The following is a 20,131-nucleotide window of genomic DNA, read 5'->3' as shown; positions in this document are numbered from 1 at the left end:
TAGAGGTTTTTTTAACATATATGATACACACACATATATATAGAGGCCGGTAGGGCCAAAGCCCAACCCGGCGTTTGCCTCCCTCCTTTATTGTTGGGTAGGCACCCGCTCGTCCGCTCACCTAATGCAAGCGGGCAACCCCGCCCGTCCTAGGTGGCGGTCGGGCGGGTGTGCTGGGTATGGGGTACTTGGCCCTCCAGCCTATCAATTTTATCTTATCAACACTTTTTTTATTTTTATCACCCTTTGATTAATATTCATTAATTTTTGTAGAAAAATTTAAAAGTTGATAGATCATAGATAATTTAACTTCATCATAATTGGATGAAAGTGAGAATAAAATTCTCTTTGAAATAAGATAATTATTATGACTAGCTATTAGTTATTTTTCGTACATTTTTATAAGCATTTGAAGCCCACACTTGACAATAATATATATATATATATATATATAAAAGATATTGTAATGGCGAAGTGTTGCCGACTTTTGATTCGTATAGCTCAAGTTTTCGGTCGTTTGGATACAAAAATTATCTCGTCTTAACTCACCTCACTTCATTATTATAATTTTTTTAAATTTTTATATAAAATATAATAAATAATTTATTTTTTTAAATCTTAAAATAATAATAATATTAAAAAATAATATTATAATAATATTTTATTAAATTTATTTAAAATTATCTCATCTTATTTTACTGTCTAAATGATCCTTAAAAAAAAAGAAAAGGAAAAAAAACAAACATGAAATCAATAAAGGTATGAGTTCGAGTGGCTTTTTTTGAATTATAAGTCGTCACAAAAGAAGTTAAAAGTTAAACCGTTCAAAAGGCAATGATCAATCTCCGTCCCTGATATTATATATCATACCCATAGATAGGAGTTGTCCTTTTTAATTTAAACAAGAGAAAAACATCCTCGATCACTTAAGCCATAACCAAAACATCATCACGCTCGTGTGCTGCCTCAGACAGCTTACACAAAAATCTAAGTCAATTTCAAAACTTGCCAACCAACTAAAATGGCAAAATAATAAATAATTAAATTTTAATTGGGTGATAGTTTTAAAAGCAACAGTTACAACCAAAAGGCCAAAGAAAATGGGTAATAAATAAATAAAAGAGTAATATTAAAGCATTAAAAAAAAAAAAAAAGGTTTGGTCGTTAGCGAAGGTTTGACATCAAAGGAGGTGGGCTGTCGGTGGCATTGGGATTGCTTAACGTTGAACCCCTGATTACGTTAGCAATTTGCCAATACCAAAAGGTCTGATGTTGTTGTGAGCCACAAGGTTCGACATCTAATGTGTTGTACTTTTGCTATTTTCAAAATGGTATTTCGTGAGGTCCACTGTCATGTTGTCCCCCCCACCACCTCCCCCTAATATTAACACCAACCCAATTGAGAGTTACATTTCACCGTAAAAAAAATTAAAACATAAAAAGATAAAAAATAAAAAATAAAAAAGGGTGTATGTCGTATGATTGTAAATCCAGCTGTTATAGCTTTTGGCCCTCTCTCTTCCGTATCTACCGGAAATTAATGATTCAATCCCCAACTCCACACGTTAAAGATTTAACAAGACTTTTTTATTTTTTATTTTTATTCAAATTGAGATTAGGATTTTTTTTTAATTTCTTATTAAAGAATAAGGCCTAGAATTTACATTATTTAGTTCTAATTTATGTGAATCTTTTGAATATTAGTAGATATTCAATAAAATATTAAAATTTGACTACAAATTTTGTCCAATTGGATGAATGATAGGCAGTTGTTCCAATTCATTCGCGTCCTTTCTGGAAATATTGATAAGATCTTATAATCATAATCTCTGATTTTTTTAATAAATAAAATAAAATATTTATAAAAAAAAATCTTATTTTTAAATCGGTGTACAAAATATATTTAAATTTTATAAATAAAATCTTACTATTTAAATAATATTTACTTAAAAAGCAGCGCAAAATCCTAATCCTTAAAAGATAATTTGATATTTTATTTGTGTATATAAAATTCAGGAAGAAACGAAATAGGGAAGGGGGAAAGACGGTCAAAGCGCAAGTTCCATTTATACTTTCTACAGACGCTGTTTTGTTGTAAAATGAAGGACAGGGAAGACTAGAGTCCATAACCAGCAGTTTCCGTCTCTTTACCACCTTTCCCTTCCCCCTAGACGTTAAGTTTCAAATAACGACCCTGCATTAATAGGACTCTCTCTCTCTCTCGCTGTTCCCTCGGATAATCGCCCCAAGTTCTTCTCGCCGATCTCCGCTTCTCGCTTTCCGGCATTGATTTTCCGACGATGTTTCTCCGGTAACTAACTTTACTCTCCAACTCCTCAGCTTTACTTTCAAGCATTTGTTTCTGCTCCTTTATCCTCTTCGGTTGCTTTTTCTGGTCTCTACTTATTTTTCTTTCTTCTTTCTTCTTTTAAACTTTAATGCGTTCGGATCTGTCTTGTGCCTTAGTTTTCTTTCCTTCTAGTTTACACCAGCTTTGTTTGGTTGCCGAGAAAATTGAAACAGAGTAGAGAAAATTAACACTTGAATTAGTTTTTCTGTTGCAAATTGCAATGAAGTCCTCTGTTAACTGCAGTGAAGAATAAAATAAATAAATAAATTCTAATTCAGTCCTTTCTTTTTCTTTTTTCTTTTTTTCCCTCAAATCCCCCATTTTTTCAGCAATCAATCAGTACTACATTTATAGTCGAGCTTTTGAATTACTAAATTAAGTTTTTATATTATTACTGTTTTCCCGTTTAGCTGTGACTGCGTCAATGGTTTCCTTGTACTAGAATGGCTGTTCAGTCATTTTAAAAGAGAGTTGGTCTTGAATAAGAAAAAGAAGTGTAATATAATTAAAAATGACTATATTAAATAATATCTCTAATTTTGTTCCGAGTCAAGTTTCCAATTTTATAAATTATACTTTTAGAAAATGGTTGAAATAGTGTGGTCCGTGCTCCTCTGTTGAGTGATTTCACTACTACTAGAATAATAGGGCCTCTAGTTGATCACATCTTACCAAAAAACTATTGCACTTGTTATCTGGTTTCGCCTGGTTATAGAAAGTTTTACTATTTATAATATAGGGGTTAGAAAAGAATGTAACCACTCCCAATGAAGGGCTCAGCAATGTGCCGAAACAATATAGCACAAATAAAATAGGAAAATATTTTAGCCACAAAGGGATTACACAAAAGTAAATCTACGAACTGATGTGACTTGATGTGATACGTCAGATTGTAAAGTTACTTTTATTATAAAGTAGATCTAACGGATTCCATGAAGCCACATCAATTTGTGGGTTTACTTTGTGTAATCTCTTTGTATCTATAGACTGTAACAGTTCTCAATAAAAGAAGTCTTTAATCCCTCCCACTGATCATTCTCTATTGTCAAAACAGCGCCCATTCCTCTCATTCCAAATACACCACATAAGACAAAGAGGTACCATCTTCCAAACGACCGCTATTTGACGATTGCCTTGAATCCCATTCCAACAAGCCAAGAGATTCACCTCCCTCTTAGGTATCACCCAAGCAATGCCAAGATTAGCAAAAACCTCATCCCACAAAGCCTTCGACACATCACAATGTAGAAGAAGGCGATCAGCCAATTCACCACCCCTTTTGCACATGAAACACCAGTCCATTACAACGATACCTCGCTTTCTCAATTTGTCGATGGTAAGAATTTTCCCATGAGAAGCCAACCAACCGAAGTAGGCCACCTTGAGAGGGAGGCACTTTGCATCTCCAAATATTTTTCCAAGGAAAAAAATCAATAGAAGAATGAGACGCCAAGACCTTGTACAAAGATCTAACCGTGAATCTCTTATTACCAAGCTAGTTTCAAAGTAATCTATCATCCCCTCCAGATTTTATTTTGAAAGCATAAAGCAAGCTGTAACAATCAATAATGTCTCCCACCTCCCAATCCTAGACATCCCTAATAAAGCTAACTGACCATTGAATAAGACCAGCAGACTTGTCCTTATAATTTGCCACGGAAGCATCTTTATTCGAGACAATTCTAAAAAGAGAAGGGAAAGCAATCTTTAAAGCCTCGTCTCCATACCATAAGTCATGCCAAAATCTAATCCAGTTACCCCTACCCACCTCAAATCTGAAATTTATGGAGAACTCCCCCCATCCATTACAAATGAATTTCCACACTCCCACACTGTATGCCCCTCTTACTTCGTTTAAACACCTCCCTCCCCATAGGCTCCCAAATTTGGCATCAATAACAAGTCTCCAAAGAGCATCCCCTTCTAAATGATGCCGCCACAATCATTTCCCTAAGAGGCCTTCGTGGAAACACACAAGTTGCAGCAATATGGAAAATGGTCCCTATATGTATGTGTTGGTGTATTTGGCGGGAGCGAAATGATAGAAGTTTCGAAAACCAAGAGAGAACAATGGAGGAGCTTAAACGTTTTTTCTTTAAAACTTTATTTTCTTGGGTGGGGGCTATTGTTTGTAATGGACTCAATGTTCATGACTTTCTTCTTATGGTTGTACAGTTATAGATAGGTATTTCACATGTATACTTCCTGTGTACTTGGGCTTTGCCTATTATTATGAATAAAACTTCTTGATTACTTATAAAAAAAAAAAAAATTTCCCTAAGAGTGTCTTGTTGAAAGTTTTCAGTTTTCTAATCCCCAAACCTCCCAAAGATAAAGGAGTGCAAATCTTGTCCCACTTAATCAAGTGGAATTTCTTCTCATCCTCCAATCCACCCCACAAGAAATCACGAAAGATCATTTCCATTCTATTAGCCACTCCTACAGGCAAAGGAAATAAAAAAGGTAAGTAGGTTGGGATATTAGATAGATTACTCTTGATTAAAGTGATTTTTCCTCCTTTAGACGAATAGATCATTTTCCAACCAGCCAATTTACATTCAATTTTCTCTATAACCCCGTCCCAAATTGCTTTAGATTTAAAGGGTGCCCCCAAAGGAACCCAAGATACTTCATAGGCAAAGTGGAGACCTTACAACCCAAAATATCAGCCAAATCCCCTAAATTATTGACCAATCCTACGGGGACGATTTCAGACTTTGACAAGTTAACCTTTAAGCCCAAAACAGCTTTAAATCATAACAAAAGAACCCGTAAAGAACGAATCTGATCAGAATTTGGCCCACAAAGGATTAAAGTGTCATCCGCAAAGTAAGTGAGAAACATTAATGCAGCCATGTGAGGAATTGCCCACTGAGAAGCCCGAAATGAAACCCCTATCCACTGCCGCCTCCAACATTCTGCTCAACACATCCATAATTAAAACAAAAAGGAAAGAGGACAGCGGATCCCCTTGTCTCAATCCCCGGGAGCTATTAAAAAAGCTAGATGGAGTGCCATTAACCAATGCTGAAAATCTAACAATAGAAATGCACTGCCTAATCCACTTGCACCACCTATCTCCAAAACCATACCTGCCAAGAATATATACCAAAAAGTCCCTATTTACGTGGTCGAAAGCCTTCTCCATATCCAGTTTTCAAAGAATGCCTAGAACGCCACTTCTTATTCTACTTTCCAAGCATTCATTAGCAATGAGAACAAAATCAAGCATTTGCCTTCCCTTTACAAAGGCGTTTTGGGACTTCGTGTTGATCTTCCTCATGACCACACTCAACCGGTTAGCAAGCACCTTCGAGATGATCTTGTACACACCATTGACAAGACTGATGGGATGAAAATCCTTCACCGCCACGACTCAACTTGTTTAGGTATAAGCACAATGAACATAGCATTTAGACTTTTCTCAAATTTCATAAAGAGTGAAATTCAAGAAAGCCCGTCATAACGTCCTCCCTAATGATGTCCCAACAAGCCTGAAAAAATGCCATGGAAAAGCCATCTGGTCCCCGTGCTTTATCTTTGTCCATTCCTCTTATCACGTTAAGCACTTCCTCTTCTTCAAACATTCTCTCAAACCAAACTGCACTAGTCTGGTCAATCAAAACAAAATGCAGCCCATCAACCTTAGGTCACCAAGAATATTGCTTCGTAAGGAGCTTTTCATAAAAATGAACAATATGATTCTTGATATCCTGTCGATCCAAAAGGATTCTACCATCCGAGTGAAGCACCTCAATAGTATTATTCCTTTGATGAGAGTTGGAAACTCTATGAAAGAATTTGGTGCAGAGCCCGAGCCTTTTGTTGCCAGGAAATTTCCTCCATAAGGGTAATTTTTTTCCAACTCAGCAGCAACACCAAATATCCTTTCCTTCTCATCAACCGAAAGATCCCCAACAGCCTCCTTTTCATCAAAACAAAGAGGCTCCTCAAAAAGAGACTTTTTCTAATCAGCAATGTTCCCAAGAGCTTCCTCATTCCATTTCTTCAGTTCTTTCTTCAAAGCTTTAAATTTACCAGCTAATACAAAGCTGGGTGTACCCAACAACTGATAAGAGGACCACCACGCTCTCACCTTATCTACAAACCCATAAACTTTTAACCACGTGTTCTCAAATTTAAAATATCTCCACCCCTCATGGATACCCCCAGTCCAATAAAATAGGGAAGCGATCAAAACTTAATCTTGGTAGGCTTTTGTGACATAAGTTAGGAAAATTCTCCTCCCAAGAATAAGAGACAAGGAATATCTCCAACCTAGACCATGCCCTCCCGTTCGACCAAGTGAAATCACCCCCTGCCAAAGGCAAATCAACCAAGCTCAGATCGAATATTAAATGAGAAAAATCAGCCATGGCTGGACAAATACGAGAATTCCCCGACCGTTCACTCGGAAAACGAGTGATGTTAAAATCACCACCAATGCACCACGGGCCCTCCCACCAACTACACAAACCAGCGATCTCGTCCCATAGAAATCTTCAATCAGTATCAACATTGGGCCCATACCACCAGCAAAACCCCACCCAAAACCGTCATCCACATTCTTGAAAGAACAAGCCACCAGAAATTCTCCAACATACTCTTCTACCAAACTTACTACTCTCTTATCTCCAACATACTCTTCACATGGTTTAATGCACAGATGTATATGTACTTTGATTATTTAGTTGTGTTCATGAACTCATATTTTGCTGGCTGATTGTTTTCAATGTAGGTACGTGTGAGTGTCTCATGTCAGATGCCTTATCAGTAACTTATGAAGTGGATTTGATAGACTCCAGAGAACATGAGCAATCAATTGTCAGGCCAGAAGAATATGGTTGTACCTGGCAGTTGGTGTCAGATGACAACAGACACAGAATGAAAAGATCTGAAGCATTTACTTCTAAGAAGTGAAAATCCTTATGCTTATGCATTTTATGATGAGGTTTCTTTGTTGCCTATTTGTGTTCAGAGCACGGTTTATTTCTTGATGCACATTATTGTGATCATAAACTGGTGGCCCTTAGGTTTCTTTATGCTCCATTACCATGGAAATCAGGTTCAAAGCCGTTGATGCATTGGTGATCAGCAGAATGAAAAAATGGTTGGGTGGTGTTTTGGTTGCATCTTTGTTTATGTTGCTGATCATGAGATATGGAGTCATGAAAAATCCTATTGGGGACAGTTATTTTCCAAGTCCATTCTTCCCCAATGCCACTAATCCTCTTGAGTGGCTGAATGCTGGAGCTCCACCAGCTGTTCAAAATCCAGAGAATGCTTCTACAGTTGTTTCTGCTGATACCATAGTCTTAAGTCTCCTTGTTCAAAGGAACATCTCCAGTGAAGAGCAAAAAACTCTGCAGACATGGAACCATTTGAAGCACTTGATTAATCATGCTCAGGGTTTACCAAATGCACTAGATGCTATCAAGGAAGCTGGACGTGCATGGAACAGCCTTATAGATTCAGTTGAAGGGCAAAGACTCCAATACACAAATGAAAGTTCACATGGGAGAGCAAAAGAGAAGCAGTGTCCTCATTTTCTTAATAAAATGAAGGCTGCAGAGCTTGATAATAGAAGTTATAAGTTGAGGGTTCCTTGTGGCCTGACTCAGGGTTCTGCCATTACAATCATAGGAATTCCAAATGGTCTTCTTGGTAATTTCCGTATTGACTTAACCGGGGAATCACTTCCAGGGGAGCCTGATCCACCCATCATCTTGCATTACAATGTAAGGCTTCATGGTGATAAGATAACTGAGGACCCTGTAATTGTCCAAAACACCTGGGCTGTAGCTCATGATTGGGGTGAAGAGGAGCGTTGTCCATCCCCTGCCCCTGAAAAAATAAAGAAAGGTACAGATACCTGTCAAATTGTTCCACTTATTGAATGCAACTTTGATTTAATATTTTTTTATAGGTAACATTGATTTAGCATTGGTTTTATTCATAAAAACCATTGATATAATAGCTATATCTTCAAAAATTAGATTTCTTGTTTAACTTGTTTGCAACAAAGGGAAATTCAGCCTGTTAATAACGACTTGATCTGTTTTTCTTTTACTCCAGAGCTGTTCTTTTCATCATAGTGCTGTATAAAATGATTGCAGTTCACTATGGCAATCTATACCTTTATTCTGCTTCAGTTATAGCAATGCTTGTGTGTGTAGTTTTTTCTTAGAATGTTATAGTCTGCAATCATATCTGAATGCTTTACCTTTTGTTTCCATTTTACTTTCACGAGGAATATTTAACATTTTACGTTATTTGTATTTTTCATTGTATGCTAAACTCTATTAGCTTGTTATGCCAGTGGATGACCTGGATCAGTGCAACAAGATGATAGGGAAAGATGATAACCAGCTCCTCATGGCTAGCCTGCATTCTAATACTTCAAGACAGTCATCAACTGTGCAAGAAGGATCTAAGACCAAAAAATACTTCCCTTTCAAGCAAAATTATCCATTTGTTGCAACACTTAGAGTGGGATCAGAGGGGATCCAGATGACTGTTGATGGGAAGCACATAACATCTTTTGCTGTCCGAGAAGTAATCTTCTTCTTCTTCTCCTCTCCTTTCCTATTTTCTTCATTACATACTTGCTCCAGTTGCATTTTGGATTTGGATAGATGCATGTTTTTTTTAATTTACTTGCTGTCTTGGTCGGTTATCTTTCCAGACATTGGAACCATGGCTTGTAAGTGAAATACGAATTTCTGGAGACCTGAAGTTAATTTCTGTCCTCGCCAGTGGTTTACCTACATCAGAGGATTCTGAGCATGTAGTTGATTTAGAAGCACTCAAATCAGCTCCCCTCTCTCCACAAAGACCATTGGATCTCTTCATTGGGGTTTTCTCTACTGCAAACAATTTTAAGCGTAGGATGGCTGTTCGAAGGACATGGATGCAGTATCCTGCAGTGCGGTCAGGGGCAGCTGCTGTGCGATTTTTTGTTGGTTTGGTGAGCTTCACATCTGAACTTACTTTCATGATCAGTACAACATTTTCAGTGTGACAAGTCTTCTGCCTGAAAGAGCTTGGTGATTACTTGCTTCAAAAAATGATCTCTTATGTGAAGGATGGTTCTTCTATGAATAGATCTTGATATTTGGGTAAAACGCCATGCATATAACAGGTTGCTCATAATGCTTAGTGCTGAAACAAGTTAGGTGCCTCATAAAGGTCTACAAACTCGATTCCAATGTGTTGTTACTATCCTTGGGCACTGTTAAATTGCCATTGTTGCATGTTGCAATGAAAATTGTAGCTTCTCATTGCCTCTCTCTCTCCCTCCCTTCCTCCTGATCCTTTTACAGAAAAATAAGTTTTTAACCTTCCTATTGCTGAATTTAGTTAAGTTTGACTTGGGTTGCAGCATAAAAACCAAATAGTCAATGAGGAACTATGGGATGAGGCACGGACATATGGAGACATTCAGTTGATGCCTTTTGTTGACTACTACAGCCTCATCACATGGAAAACTTTAGCAATCTGCATCTTTGGGGTAAAGTCTGTCTTTTCTTAAGAAAGGATAATCTTATTTTTACCTCATTTTGACCTCATCTCTTCAACAGACCGAGGTTGTTTCAGCAAAATTTGTCATGAAGACAGATGATGATGCGTTCGTACGTGTAGATGAAGTGCTGGCTTCTCTAGATAGGATCAATGTGACTAAAGGGTTGCTTTATGGGCTCATAAACTCGGATTCCCGGCCACATCGCAATCCTGAAAGCAAGTGGTATATCAGTCCCGAGGTAAATCTTAAGTCTGAAAAGCTCATGTTTGCTTTAGTAATTTACTTCTGGTGGTTTCATCTTTGCTATTTGATCTTGCTGGGTGTGCAGAACTTCTTGGCATTCTAGAATTTTTCTTATTATAAGCACATAGGTAATAAAGAAAAAGTAAGAGCATCAGTACCATGTAAGCTCTTGCTCACTTGGTTAGGGGGGAGGGGAACAATTAGCATTATATATCTTTCAAAACTGCTACGTAGAACCGGCGTGTGCAACCAGCTGACTACCACATCAGCATCTGTCAGAAAAACTTAAAAAAAAAAAAAAACAGAGAGAGAAATTTGAGAAAAGTAGAGCCTCAGGAAGAAGATAATCCATCGGACTGTAAACATCTGAGAAGAAGTAGAACCTCGGGAAGAAGATTTGAGAAAAGTTTCATATTTGAGTGAAAGCATTTCGCACAGATTGCACAGAGAATTTACACTGTAGGCATTTCAATCATCTGGGAAAAAGAACTTTGTTCGAGTGAGGGCATTTCGACGGAAAGGTGGTGCTGAAGCCATGCCAAAACCCATTTCGAAGGAAAGGAAGAAGACCATGGAAAAGACAACAGAGTGGAAGCAACCCATCTTTTGTCACCTTCAATCTTTTCATCTTCTTCTGTTATAGACAACTAAGACAAGGAAGAGTCACCCATCTCCATCTCTCTCTCTCTCTCTCCAAAAATACGTTCTAAGTCTCCTCTTTTTATCTCCCATTCATTTCCTTTCTGTGACTTGCTCCACGATGAGGAGTATAGCATCTTGTTACAGCGAACATGCCGTTAAGGTGTCCAATTTGTATTGCTCAGGCCCTTCAAACCAGCCTAATCTCTCAACAAAGATGATTCCTTCATTTCCAAATGCAGTGATATGTATATACAAAGCCAAACTCTTGACCCAAAAGCAGCTCTTGATCACGCTCAATTGGTGCAATGAATTTATGGGCCAAGGCTTCATCATTAACATCGATGACAACACATCGTCCCCTTCTATGTCGAATTCCAATTGTCAATGAATGCAAAAGAGCAAAGGCATGGGAAGGAAGATGAGAAGGGAAGGGAGAAAGGAGAATGCCTGCAGGAAGGAAGATCCACTTCAAAGGAGAAGGGTTGTTCGAGAAGGGAGGGGAGACCGGAGAATGCCTGGTTGCAATTCGCAGGAGGAATGAAACGGTGTGTTTTGACTTTAAATGAAACACACCGTTTCATTAAACATGAAATCCCGCCCGTGTGAGAGTTAGATTTTCTTCTCCCTGCCTACTGCAATGTAAAATGAAACACAGCATTTCATTTAATGGCGTGGAGACTCCCCGGCGGTTGCACAGGCCGGTTGCAAGAAGCATTATTCTATATCTTTTGTGAGCGAGTTAGTGTCATAACTCCTATTCCTTGATGTGAAGAATTTACCAATCATATATCTCTGCAATTATTTACCAACTTTACTAAATAATCAGATTTCTCTTGGCTGGCCTTTATTTTAAAAGGCTTACAAATAGGGATTAAGTTTAATTTACTTGGGATTTTAGAAGTATATACATTGTTTGGATGTCAGCCTCTTGCTTCTCATTTCTGTCTATTTCCATTGTCTACACTTCTGAAGGAATGGCCTGGAGAGAGGTATCCTGCTTGGGCGCACGGTCCTGGTTATGTGGTGTCACATGACATTGCAAAAGAAATCTATTGGAGATACCAAAACAGAAATTTAAAGGTATGGTAAAGATAATCTACCATTTTGCAGCACCTTTTTCAAGCAGGGAGTTTGTTAAAACTGGACTCGCCAGTTGTTTACGTGACATGTAATTTTAACATTTGTTCACAATCTGATCAAAACGAATGTGACGTCACAGATGTTTAAGCTAGAGGATGTGGCAATGGGCATCTGGATTTCAGAGGTGAAGGACATTTTGAAAGTTCGGTATGAGAATGAAGAGAGGATCCATAACGAGGGGTGCAAAGATGGTTATGTTGTGGCGCATTACCAAGGTCCCAGGGAGATGCTCTGTTTGTGGCAAAAAATTCAGGAAGGAAATGGTGCTAGGTGCTGTGGTGATCCATGAGCATCATAAGTTGATGCCAGAGACAATAGCCGTAGAGAGATTTTATGGAGATTCAACAGATCCACGGAGGGTAAGATAGAAGAAAAATATTTATCCATTTTTTGATTTGGGGGGTGGGGAGGGTAGGAGAGGGGCGTTACCATGGCTGTAAACTAGAAATACTTAAAAAGTCTAGAGTTTGTAGAGAGGCGCATTTCGCATGAACCAGAGTGTCTTTATTATGTGTAGAGAGAGAGAGAGCGCGCCTTGTACAGAGTCCACTCGGTTTTAGGATCAGATGTACTACTATGTAATGTTGATCCCATTTTTGTACGAATCCACGCACAGTTCTCTCCTTTTTCAATCATTGTATCTCATTTCATATAGGGACATGCTTGTGCAATTAGTTTTGCCAGCCTGCCTGACAAATCCATGAGATGAGTAATAGAACCAGAATGATTTGAATCAACCAAAGAGAGTTAACTGGTTCATCAGCAAAGAGCCTGGAAACGGTTTTAGTAAAAATCTGCAACGTCGGAGCCCTAGAGTTTTCACTGGGCTTGAAAACTGTGTCAGCCTTAAAAGAAGTTGTCTGTATTCTAGGTGCCGATAGACACGTTTTATCCGAAATGATCTCTAAATTTTGGAAGGGGTTTACGGGGTCTCAAATCGCTAACTCGCCTAGCATCCATGACTAGACGAGTCCAGTTGAATTCGAATAAGGTCCTTGTTCTTGATTAGCATGTTTACTCGTCGAATATCCTTGTTCGAATTCGGCTTGTTAATCATTAATATTGTTTGAATTTGATTCGAGCTTAATTAACAATAAGCAAACAACTCGAGCTCGAGCTACAACTCGAACTTAATTTCTTTTTAAATTATGAATCTTATCTTTTGATTAATAAAAATAAATAAATTTACCAAAAAATTCACTAACCATTTAACTATTCAGACAAAAGGTTTTGATTAAAAAATTCTATGCTAACTTCTTATAAAAGTAAATTAACTATTAAAAAATTCTTATGCTAACTTCTTATAAAAGTAAATTAACTTATGGTTATAATTAAAAATAATAATACATAAGATAAATGTAATAAACTTAACTATTTAATATATTTAGATAATATAATAAATCAAAAGTTCAAGTTGGATGATATATTATTATACAAATTATCCTATACACATTTTGGGAACATACTAAATATATAAAATAACGTAAATTATAAATAAGTAATTACTATATTCTTAAGTATATAAAATATAAATAACATCTAATAAGTATAATACATACATATATAACACATATTACAAGATTCAAAACCAGTTCAAATGAGTTCTGTTGAGTTTATACGAGTTTTATTCACGAGCTTAAACCGAGTTGAGCCAAGTTTATACAAGTTTTGCTCGTTTAATATTCAAACACATATTAATGTTTACGAACATATCATTTATTAAATGAACTGAATTCGAATCGAGTATACACGAGTCGAGTTTGAACCAAATGTACACGAGCCAAGTTTGAACTATTCATGAGCTATTCTGTTAGTTTGCAGCCCTATCCATGACCCAGCCTTTTAGAATGAGTTTCACATTTTTTTTGGGTTGCCTTTTCTCTATCATAAAACCAAACCAAAATATAATTCAGAAAATAAAACAGACAAATAAACAAAAAAACTACAATATGCTAGTAAATGACACATCAACATTTGAAAATGGAAAATGATATATCTATTCTATAATAATAAGTGTGGATAGTTGTGAATAATATTTTTGTCATCCTGCGTGTGTGTAGTCCATGTTTGGCGTGTTGTGTCTTTTCTATTCTTTTGTTTTCTTCTTTTGTGTCCGTTTAAGTGAGGGCATTTTGGTCTTTTGGTACAGGTGCGTTAGAGGCTCGGCTGATGGTCAGCTTTATTTTTTTTTCTCTTTCTCTTCTCTTTAGTCTGCATATTCTCTTTCCTCCGCATCTTCTTTCTCCAAAACCAAACTCATTTCTCTCTTCATCTTCTCTTGTCTCTGCATCTTCTCTCTTCAGGTTTGTTTTGTGCAGCGTTGGATTTTTTTTCATGCCGTTGAACTTGGTTTGAGGATTCTAGATTGGTTTTTGGTCTCCATATTTCTGAACAAAATAGATGAGTTTTTTTTTCTTTGCATGTAATGGTTTTTCTATGTTTGCATGTTGTGGATTTTTTATTTTTTGTTTTCGTTTGTTGGCTTTCTCTCTTCCGATTTGCAGATGTGTAAAAATATATTTTTTTTTCTTTATTTGCATGTTCTAGGTTTTCATGTTGTGGATTTTTTTCTTTTTCGTTTTCATGTTGTGGTAAATCCAAGCTCGTTTTTTTTTCCTTCTTTGATGACGATGTTCTAATTTTCAGATTTGTCGTCTTCAACTTTTGTTGATCGATTGGGATAAAGCTTTTTTTTGTTGTTGTGGTTTGCAGATCTGTGAAAAAATAGAATTTTTTCTTTTGTATGTTGTGGGTTTGTATGTTGTGAATTTTCTTTTTTTATTCTTCGTTATTTGTAGATTAGTGAAAAAATAGATTTTTTTTCGTTGTTTGACGTGTGTATTTTTTTCTTTTCATTTCGTCAATTTTTTTTATCAACTGGGTTGTAACGTTTTTTGGTTGTGTTATTTACAGATTTGTGGAGAAATAGATCAACTAGGTTATAGCTTTTTTTTAGTTGTGTGATTTACAAATTTGTGGAGAAATAGATCGACTGTGTTGAAGATTTTTTTTTGGGTTGTGTGATTTTCAGATTTGTGACAAAATACAATTTTTTTTTCATGCAATGTTTTTTTTTATTTAAAATCTTTTGAACCTTCAATTTTGTACATTTAGATTTTTTATTTATTTAATAACAACATATAAATACCAAACTCATATCATCCAGGAGCATCTCCCATTCTTGGAAAATATCGCCAAAGAAACTTTACAAAAAGAGTGGATAATTTAACTTGATTCAGACATAGATCAACTCAAACAATAACGCCACAAAAAATACAATATCCTCTCAATTGATTCTGTAGAAAAATACAAAACATGTTGATTAGCTTATTTACTACCTGATTTACCCTCTCATATATATTGTCTATATGACTTCATTTTGGAAACTTCAATCAAACTACAATTAATATTAAACATGTATATTGCTTTGTTTTATATTCATGTCTCAAACTTCTTTAGGATGTATATTACTATTGTTGATACATATATGATCTTATTTTTAGATGTTTAGTTGAGATATACAGTCAGCTTATTTTATCTCGTTATGTATACTAGTATATTAGATGCGTGTATAATAATATGCTATGATTGATATGTGCATTATTTTATTTTGCAATATATATAGTTGATATATATTTTCTCTCAACTAGGCAACGTCCCTTGAATGTTTCTCTACTACTAGTGTGTGTATATATATATAGAAGAATAACTATACTACAATTTGTTTACAACTAAGTAAAAAAAATGATTATTTTATTTATTTTGAATTGCTGCAAGTACAATAATTTTGAATTAAAATAAAAAATATTAATATTTTAATATGTAGTAGTAGTTGAGTTGTAATATAGTTGGGGTGTATCTTTATCATTTAAAAACACACTTGTAACACTTTTGTGAGACGAAGTAATTCTCACATGTAAAATGATCCTGTAGTATAAAAGGCAAGTTCCATTTTTCTTTCAAACATTTTTTAAATATTTTTAAACATTTAAAAAATAAAAATATACTACTTCACTAATAATCATTTCCTTAACTATTAAAAAAAATAAATTAGAATACCCGAACGATAACTTTGAAGAGGCAAAATCATGGAGGTTAGTATCATTTTCCGAAACAAATATATATGAGAAAATATATTTGTAACTGTAAATTGTATAACCACCCCGTAATCGCTTTAAAAAAAATGAATAAAATATGAGATCCTCATGAAAAAAATTAATTTTTTAATAGTGGACCTCACTCTTTTTCAAAGCGATTACGTGGCGTTTACGCATTTCACAGTTGTATATAAAATCATTGATGTGTGTGTGTGTGTGAAACCATGGTGAGATAAAAAGGTGTTTTCTTGAAACCATGGTGAGATAAAAGGTGTTTTCAAGTATATTAATTTGGGAGCATTAGCAATTTAATTTTGGGAAATAAAAGGTGTTCTATACTTTTTTCGAAAAACTATTTCTCGTTATAATTTTATCAAAAAGCGTTTCTTAGGCTTTGTTTGAATATTGAGATGAGATGAGATAGTTTTAGATGAAAGTTGAATAAAATATTGTTAAAATATTATTTTTTAATATTATTATTATTTTAGGATTTGAAAATGTTGAATTATTTATTATATTTTATATAGGAATTTAGAAAAGTTGTAATAATGAGATGAAATGAAATGAAATGAAACTATTTCTGTATCCAAACATATCTTAATCATATGATTTCCTTGCGGTACTACAAGGAGAACCACTAGTCCTGAGTACTCCTGAGTCTCGACTCCCCACTATGTGCTTCCTTCTTGCGATATGCCACAAATGTGGGACAGAGTCGTAGAACAATTTTAAGTTAAATACAAATTACTCTTCCCATATTTGGAAAAAAGAAAAAACACCAAAATAGTTTCATTAGTACAAGAGATTGCAATGTTTCGAATATGAGTAACAAAAGAAAAACAAAAAGATTACACAAATCCTGATTTGCTAATACTGTGGAGTCTACAAAAGTTGATACACAAACACATATACATAAGAACTAAGGATCCAGAACAAAAACAAATAAGGGATCACAAACAATATCCATCACAGTAGATCAAACCTAGTAATAAGAATCAGGAAGCCATGCAGTTGATGCCAAATCGAGTATTAGGAAACACCAAGAAAAGGGCACTGCAGATAATCCCAACCTTTAGAGGGAAACCCTCCATAACTTCATACATATCCTTAGCATGCCCAGGAAAAAAATAATCTGTGACTCAATGGTCCGAGAAAGCAATCTCCCCGAAAACCAACACCAACATGATTACATGAACGAAATCTGATCACCCAACTCTATACTTATCGTCCTTTGGAACTTCGATGCCAAGCCTAGCCTTGAACACCGCCAAACCTTTTGGGGTCACGATCCTGTAGTAGACTTTCCCATCAGGACCTCGAAAACTATCAGTAAAGTGAAATAAGAAGCAAGAGAGGGTGTAGAGGCCCAGAAGGGCATTGATCATTTGGGTGCTAATAGGCGTGCACAGGCCATTGCCAAAAACGGAGGGGAGGACCATCTCAAACGTGAGAAGGGTTCCGATTGGAAAAAAGTTAACGAGCATTGGAGTTTTGGATATGATTTTCTGCACTCCCTTGGCAACTGCTCGCCTTTTCTTCCCAACTTGAGGAGCTGCCTGTGGGGAGGAAGGGATTTGGGTAGGTTCTTCTGGTGGAGTAATAGTATAGATTTTGATTCCAATGCCTTCAGGGTTGGGTTCCATTGCTCCATTAACGAGTTTTATGAATAGCAGAGTGAAGAAAAGACAATGAAGATTGCAAAGGAATTTGGAATTGTGGAAGAGAGTGATTGTAAAATGTTCTTGCGGGATCCTTTTATTTATTTATTTTTATATAGTTTTAAGGGTTTGATAGACAATTGCACCAAGATCCTCTGCTCACGGTGCAGAGGGACTTTTACTCAATTCACGGTATTGAGAAGACCAAGATTTTATTGATAACAAATTGCATAAAAACGTCCAACAAGTTCCACAGGTTATAAAGTCGTTTACATCAAAGGAAATAATGGTTGAATATAGCAAGAATACCAGTAAGGAAATAAAATGATCTAGCGTAAGAAACGAAACAACTAACAAGGAAATAAAATATCCACCCGCATGGAAATAAGATATTCGAGATGCATCTTGCCATCTCAAGCAACATAGTTGGTTAACTGCACGTTTGGTCTGGTAGCTCTCATGCTTCTGCGTGGCGTTGCGGTAGGTGTAAACGTAGCATTCGTATCATTTGCCCCCCCTTCGAAAGTAACCTTGTCCTCAAGGTTAAACGTAGGGAATTGCTCCTTGACAGTCGAGAGTGGTTCCCAGGTGGCATCTTCGGCTGGTAAACTAGACCAACGAATTAGTGCTTGCTGCACTCGTCCACTGGCACTCTGGACCCAGCGCGACCCCAAAACTGCTTCAGGTTGGATCATGGGTAGTCCATCTTCAGCATAAGGAGGCAGAGTGGGTTGTACAGCTGTGGTGTCCCCAAGGCGACGCTTCAAGAGGGACACATGGAATACGGAATGGATCTTAGCATCCGGGGGCAATTGGAGGCGATAAGCAACGGTGCCGATACGCTCCGAAACTTGATAGGGCCTGAAAAACTTACTTGCCAACTTCTGATATGGACGCTTGAGAACAGAGTGTTGTCGGTAAGGCTGTAATTTCAAATAGACCCAATCACCCACAGCAAATACTTCATCCCGACGGCTTTTATCAGCTTGTTGTTTCATCCGGTTGCGAGCGATAGCCAGGTTAGTCTTGAGTTGACGGAGAATGCCGTCGCGAGCGATAAGGGCACTTTCAACTTCCGCTACGGCAGTGGAACCTGGTACGTAAGCATTCAGAATTGGAGGGGGGCTGCCATACAAGGCGTCAAATGGAGTCATCTATATAGAGCTATGGAAGGAGGTGTTATACTAGAATTCGGCCCATGCGAGAAAAGCTTCCCACCGTTTTGGCGTTGCCTGGACAAAACAACGAAGATACTATTCTAAGCAACGGTTTACAACTTCGGTTTGGCCGTCAGTTTCCGGATGATAGGCTGAGCTGGTGCGCATCGTCGTGCCCTGTAAACGGAAGAGCTCACGCCAAAACTGACTCATAAAGATGCGGTCACGGTCATTAACAATGGAAGATGGAAGACCATGGAGTTTGACTACATTCCGGATGAAAGCATCGGCGACATCTCGAGCCGTATACGGATGGGCTAGTGCAATGAAGTGGGCAAATTTAGTGAGCCGATCAACAACAACAAGAATGGAATTCTTACCAGCCGATTTAGGGAGGCCACTGATAAAATCCATGGACACATCAGTCCACACCCCGGACGGAATCGATAATGGCTCGAGCAGGCCGGCTGGCAGGCGTGTGTCATACTTGTTCCGTTGGCAAGAATCACACCGTTGGATGTGGAGCCGGACATCTTTTTTCATGCCTCTCCAATGAAAAAGCAAAGAAAGCCGTTTGTAAGTGCGCAGAACGCCTGCGTGCCCACCAACGGCACTATCGTGAAATTCACGTAAAAGAGCCGATTTGATGGTCAGAGCCTCAGGAACCAAGATGCGACCTTCTTGCATGATGCACCCATTTTTCAAACTATACCCGGCAACAGAGAGTGGGTCTTCCTGCAGTTGCCGCTCCAGAGGACCCAAAGTGGCATCTGTTTTCGTAGCTGCCCATAATTCATCCCATATCTCCCATATCGGTCCCGAAATGGCAACCAGTTCATGGTCTAAGCCACTACGTGACAGTGCGTCGGCCACAGCATTCTCCCTCCCAGGTTTGTAGATAATCTCATAATCAAAGCCCAGAAGTTTAGCAACCCACTTTTGTTGCTCTGGGGTGGTGATGCGCTGCTCCAAGAGGTACCGAAGGCTCCTTTGGTCAGTGCAGATCTTGAATCTTCTTCCCAGTAAATATGGTCGCCAAGATTTGATGGCCTCCAAGATCGCGAGCATCTCCTTTTCATAGATGGACCAAGATTTTTTGGCTGGTCCAATAGCTTTGCTGAGGAAAGCAAGCGGGCGACCGTTTTGGGAGAGCACTGCACCCACGCCTAAACCAGAAGCATCTGTTTCGATCATGAAGTCTGCAGAAAAATTTGGAAGAGCCAAGACAGGGGTAGTAGTCATAGCTGACTTCAAGGAAGCAAAAGCGCGTTCGGCGTCGTCATTCCATGCGAACTGCCCCTTCCGTAATAACTAGGTTAATG

The 20,131-nt window shown here is 37.4% G+C and overlaps 1 protein-coding gene and 1 pseudogene across 1 annotated transcript; one reads left to right on the top strand and one right to left on the bottom strand.

The window, feature by feature from the left end:
- The first annotated feature begins 2,031 nt into the window (after nt 1-2,031).
- On the top strand, nt 2,032-12,555 carry LOC108988797 (beta-1,3-galactosyltransferase GALT1-like). Its single transcript, XM_018962160.2, has 8 exons — nt 2,032-2,311; nt 7,089-8,212; nt 8,670-8,905; nt 9,036-9,317; nt 9,732-9,860; nt 9,931-10,110; nt 11,730-11,837; nt 11,977-12,555. Exons 2-8 carry the CDS (start codon nt 7,405-7,407, stop codon nt 12,184-12,186), a joined length of 1,953 nt encoding a protein of 650 aa, XP_018817705.1. The 5' UTR covers nt 2,032-2,311; nt 7,089-7,404; the 3' UTR covers nt 12,187-12,555.
- A 4,434-nt stretch (nt 12,556-16,989) lies between these two features.
- LOC108988765 lies at nt 16,990-17,637 on the bottom strand (annotated as a pseudogene).
- Nucleotides 17,638-20,131: the final 2,494 nt, after the last annotated feature.

The sequence above is a fragment of the Juglans regia genome, chromosome 13 (genome assembly GCF_001411555.2).
Source record: "Juglans regia cultivar Chandler chromosome 13, Walnut 2.0, whole genome shotgun sequence".
Taxonomy (NCBI): domain Eukaryota; kingdom Viridiplantae; phylum Streptophyta; class Magnoliopsida; order Fagales; family Juglandaceae; genus Juglans; species Juglans regia.
The sequence above is the reverse complement of the archived record's forward strand: the minus strand, read 5'-3'. Positions and strand labels throughout refer to the sequence as shown.

Excerpts from the sequence above, each read along its gene's own strand:
- LOC108988797 (XM_018962160.2), top strand. The coding sequence starts at position 7,405 with ATGGAAATCAGGTTCAAAGCCGTTGATGCATTGGTGATCAGCAGAATG. Across the intron at positions 8,213-8,669 it reads CCCTGAAAAAATAAAGAAAG|TGGATGACCTGGATCAGTGC; the intron begins GTACAGATACCT and ends TTGTTATGCCAG. Across the intron at positions 8,906-9,035 it reads CATCTTTTGCTGTCCGAGAA|ACATTGGAACCATGGCTTGT; the intron begins GTAATCTTCTTC and ends TTATCTTTCCAG.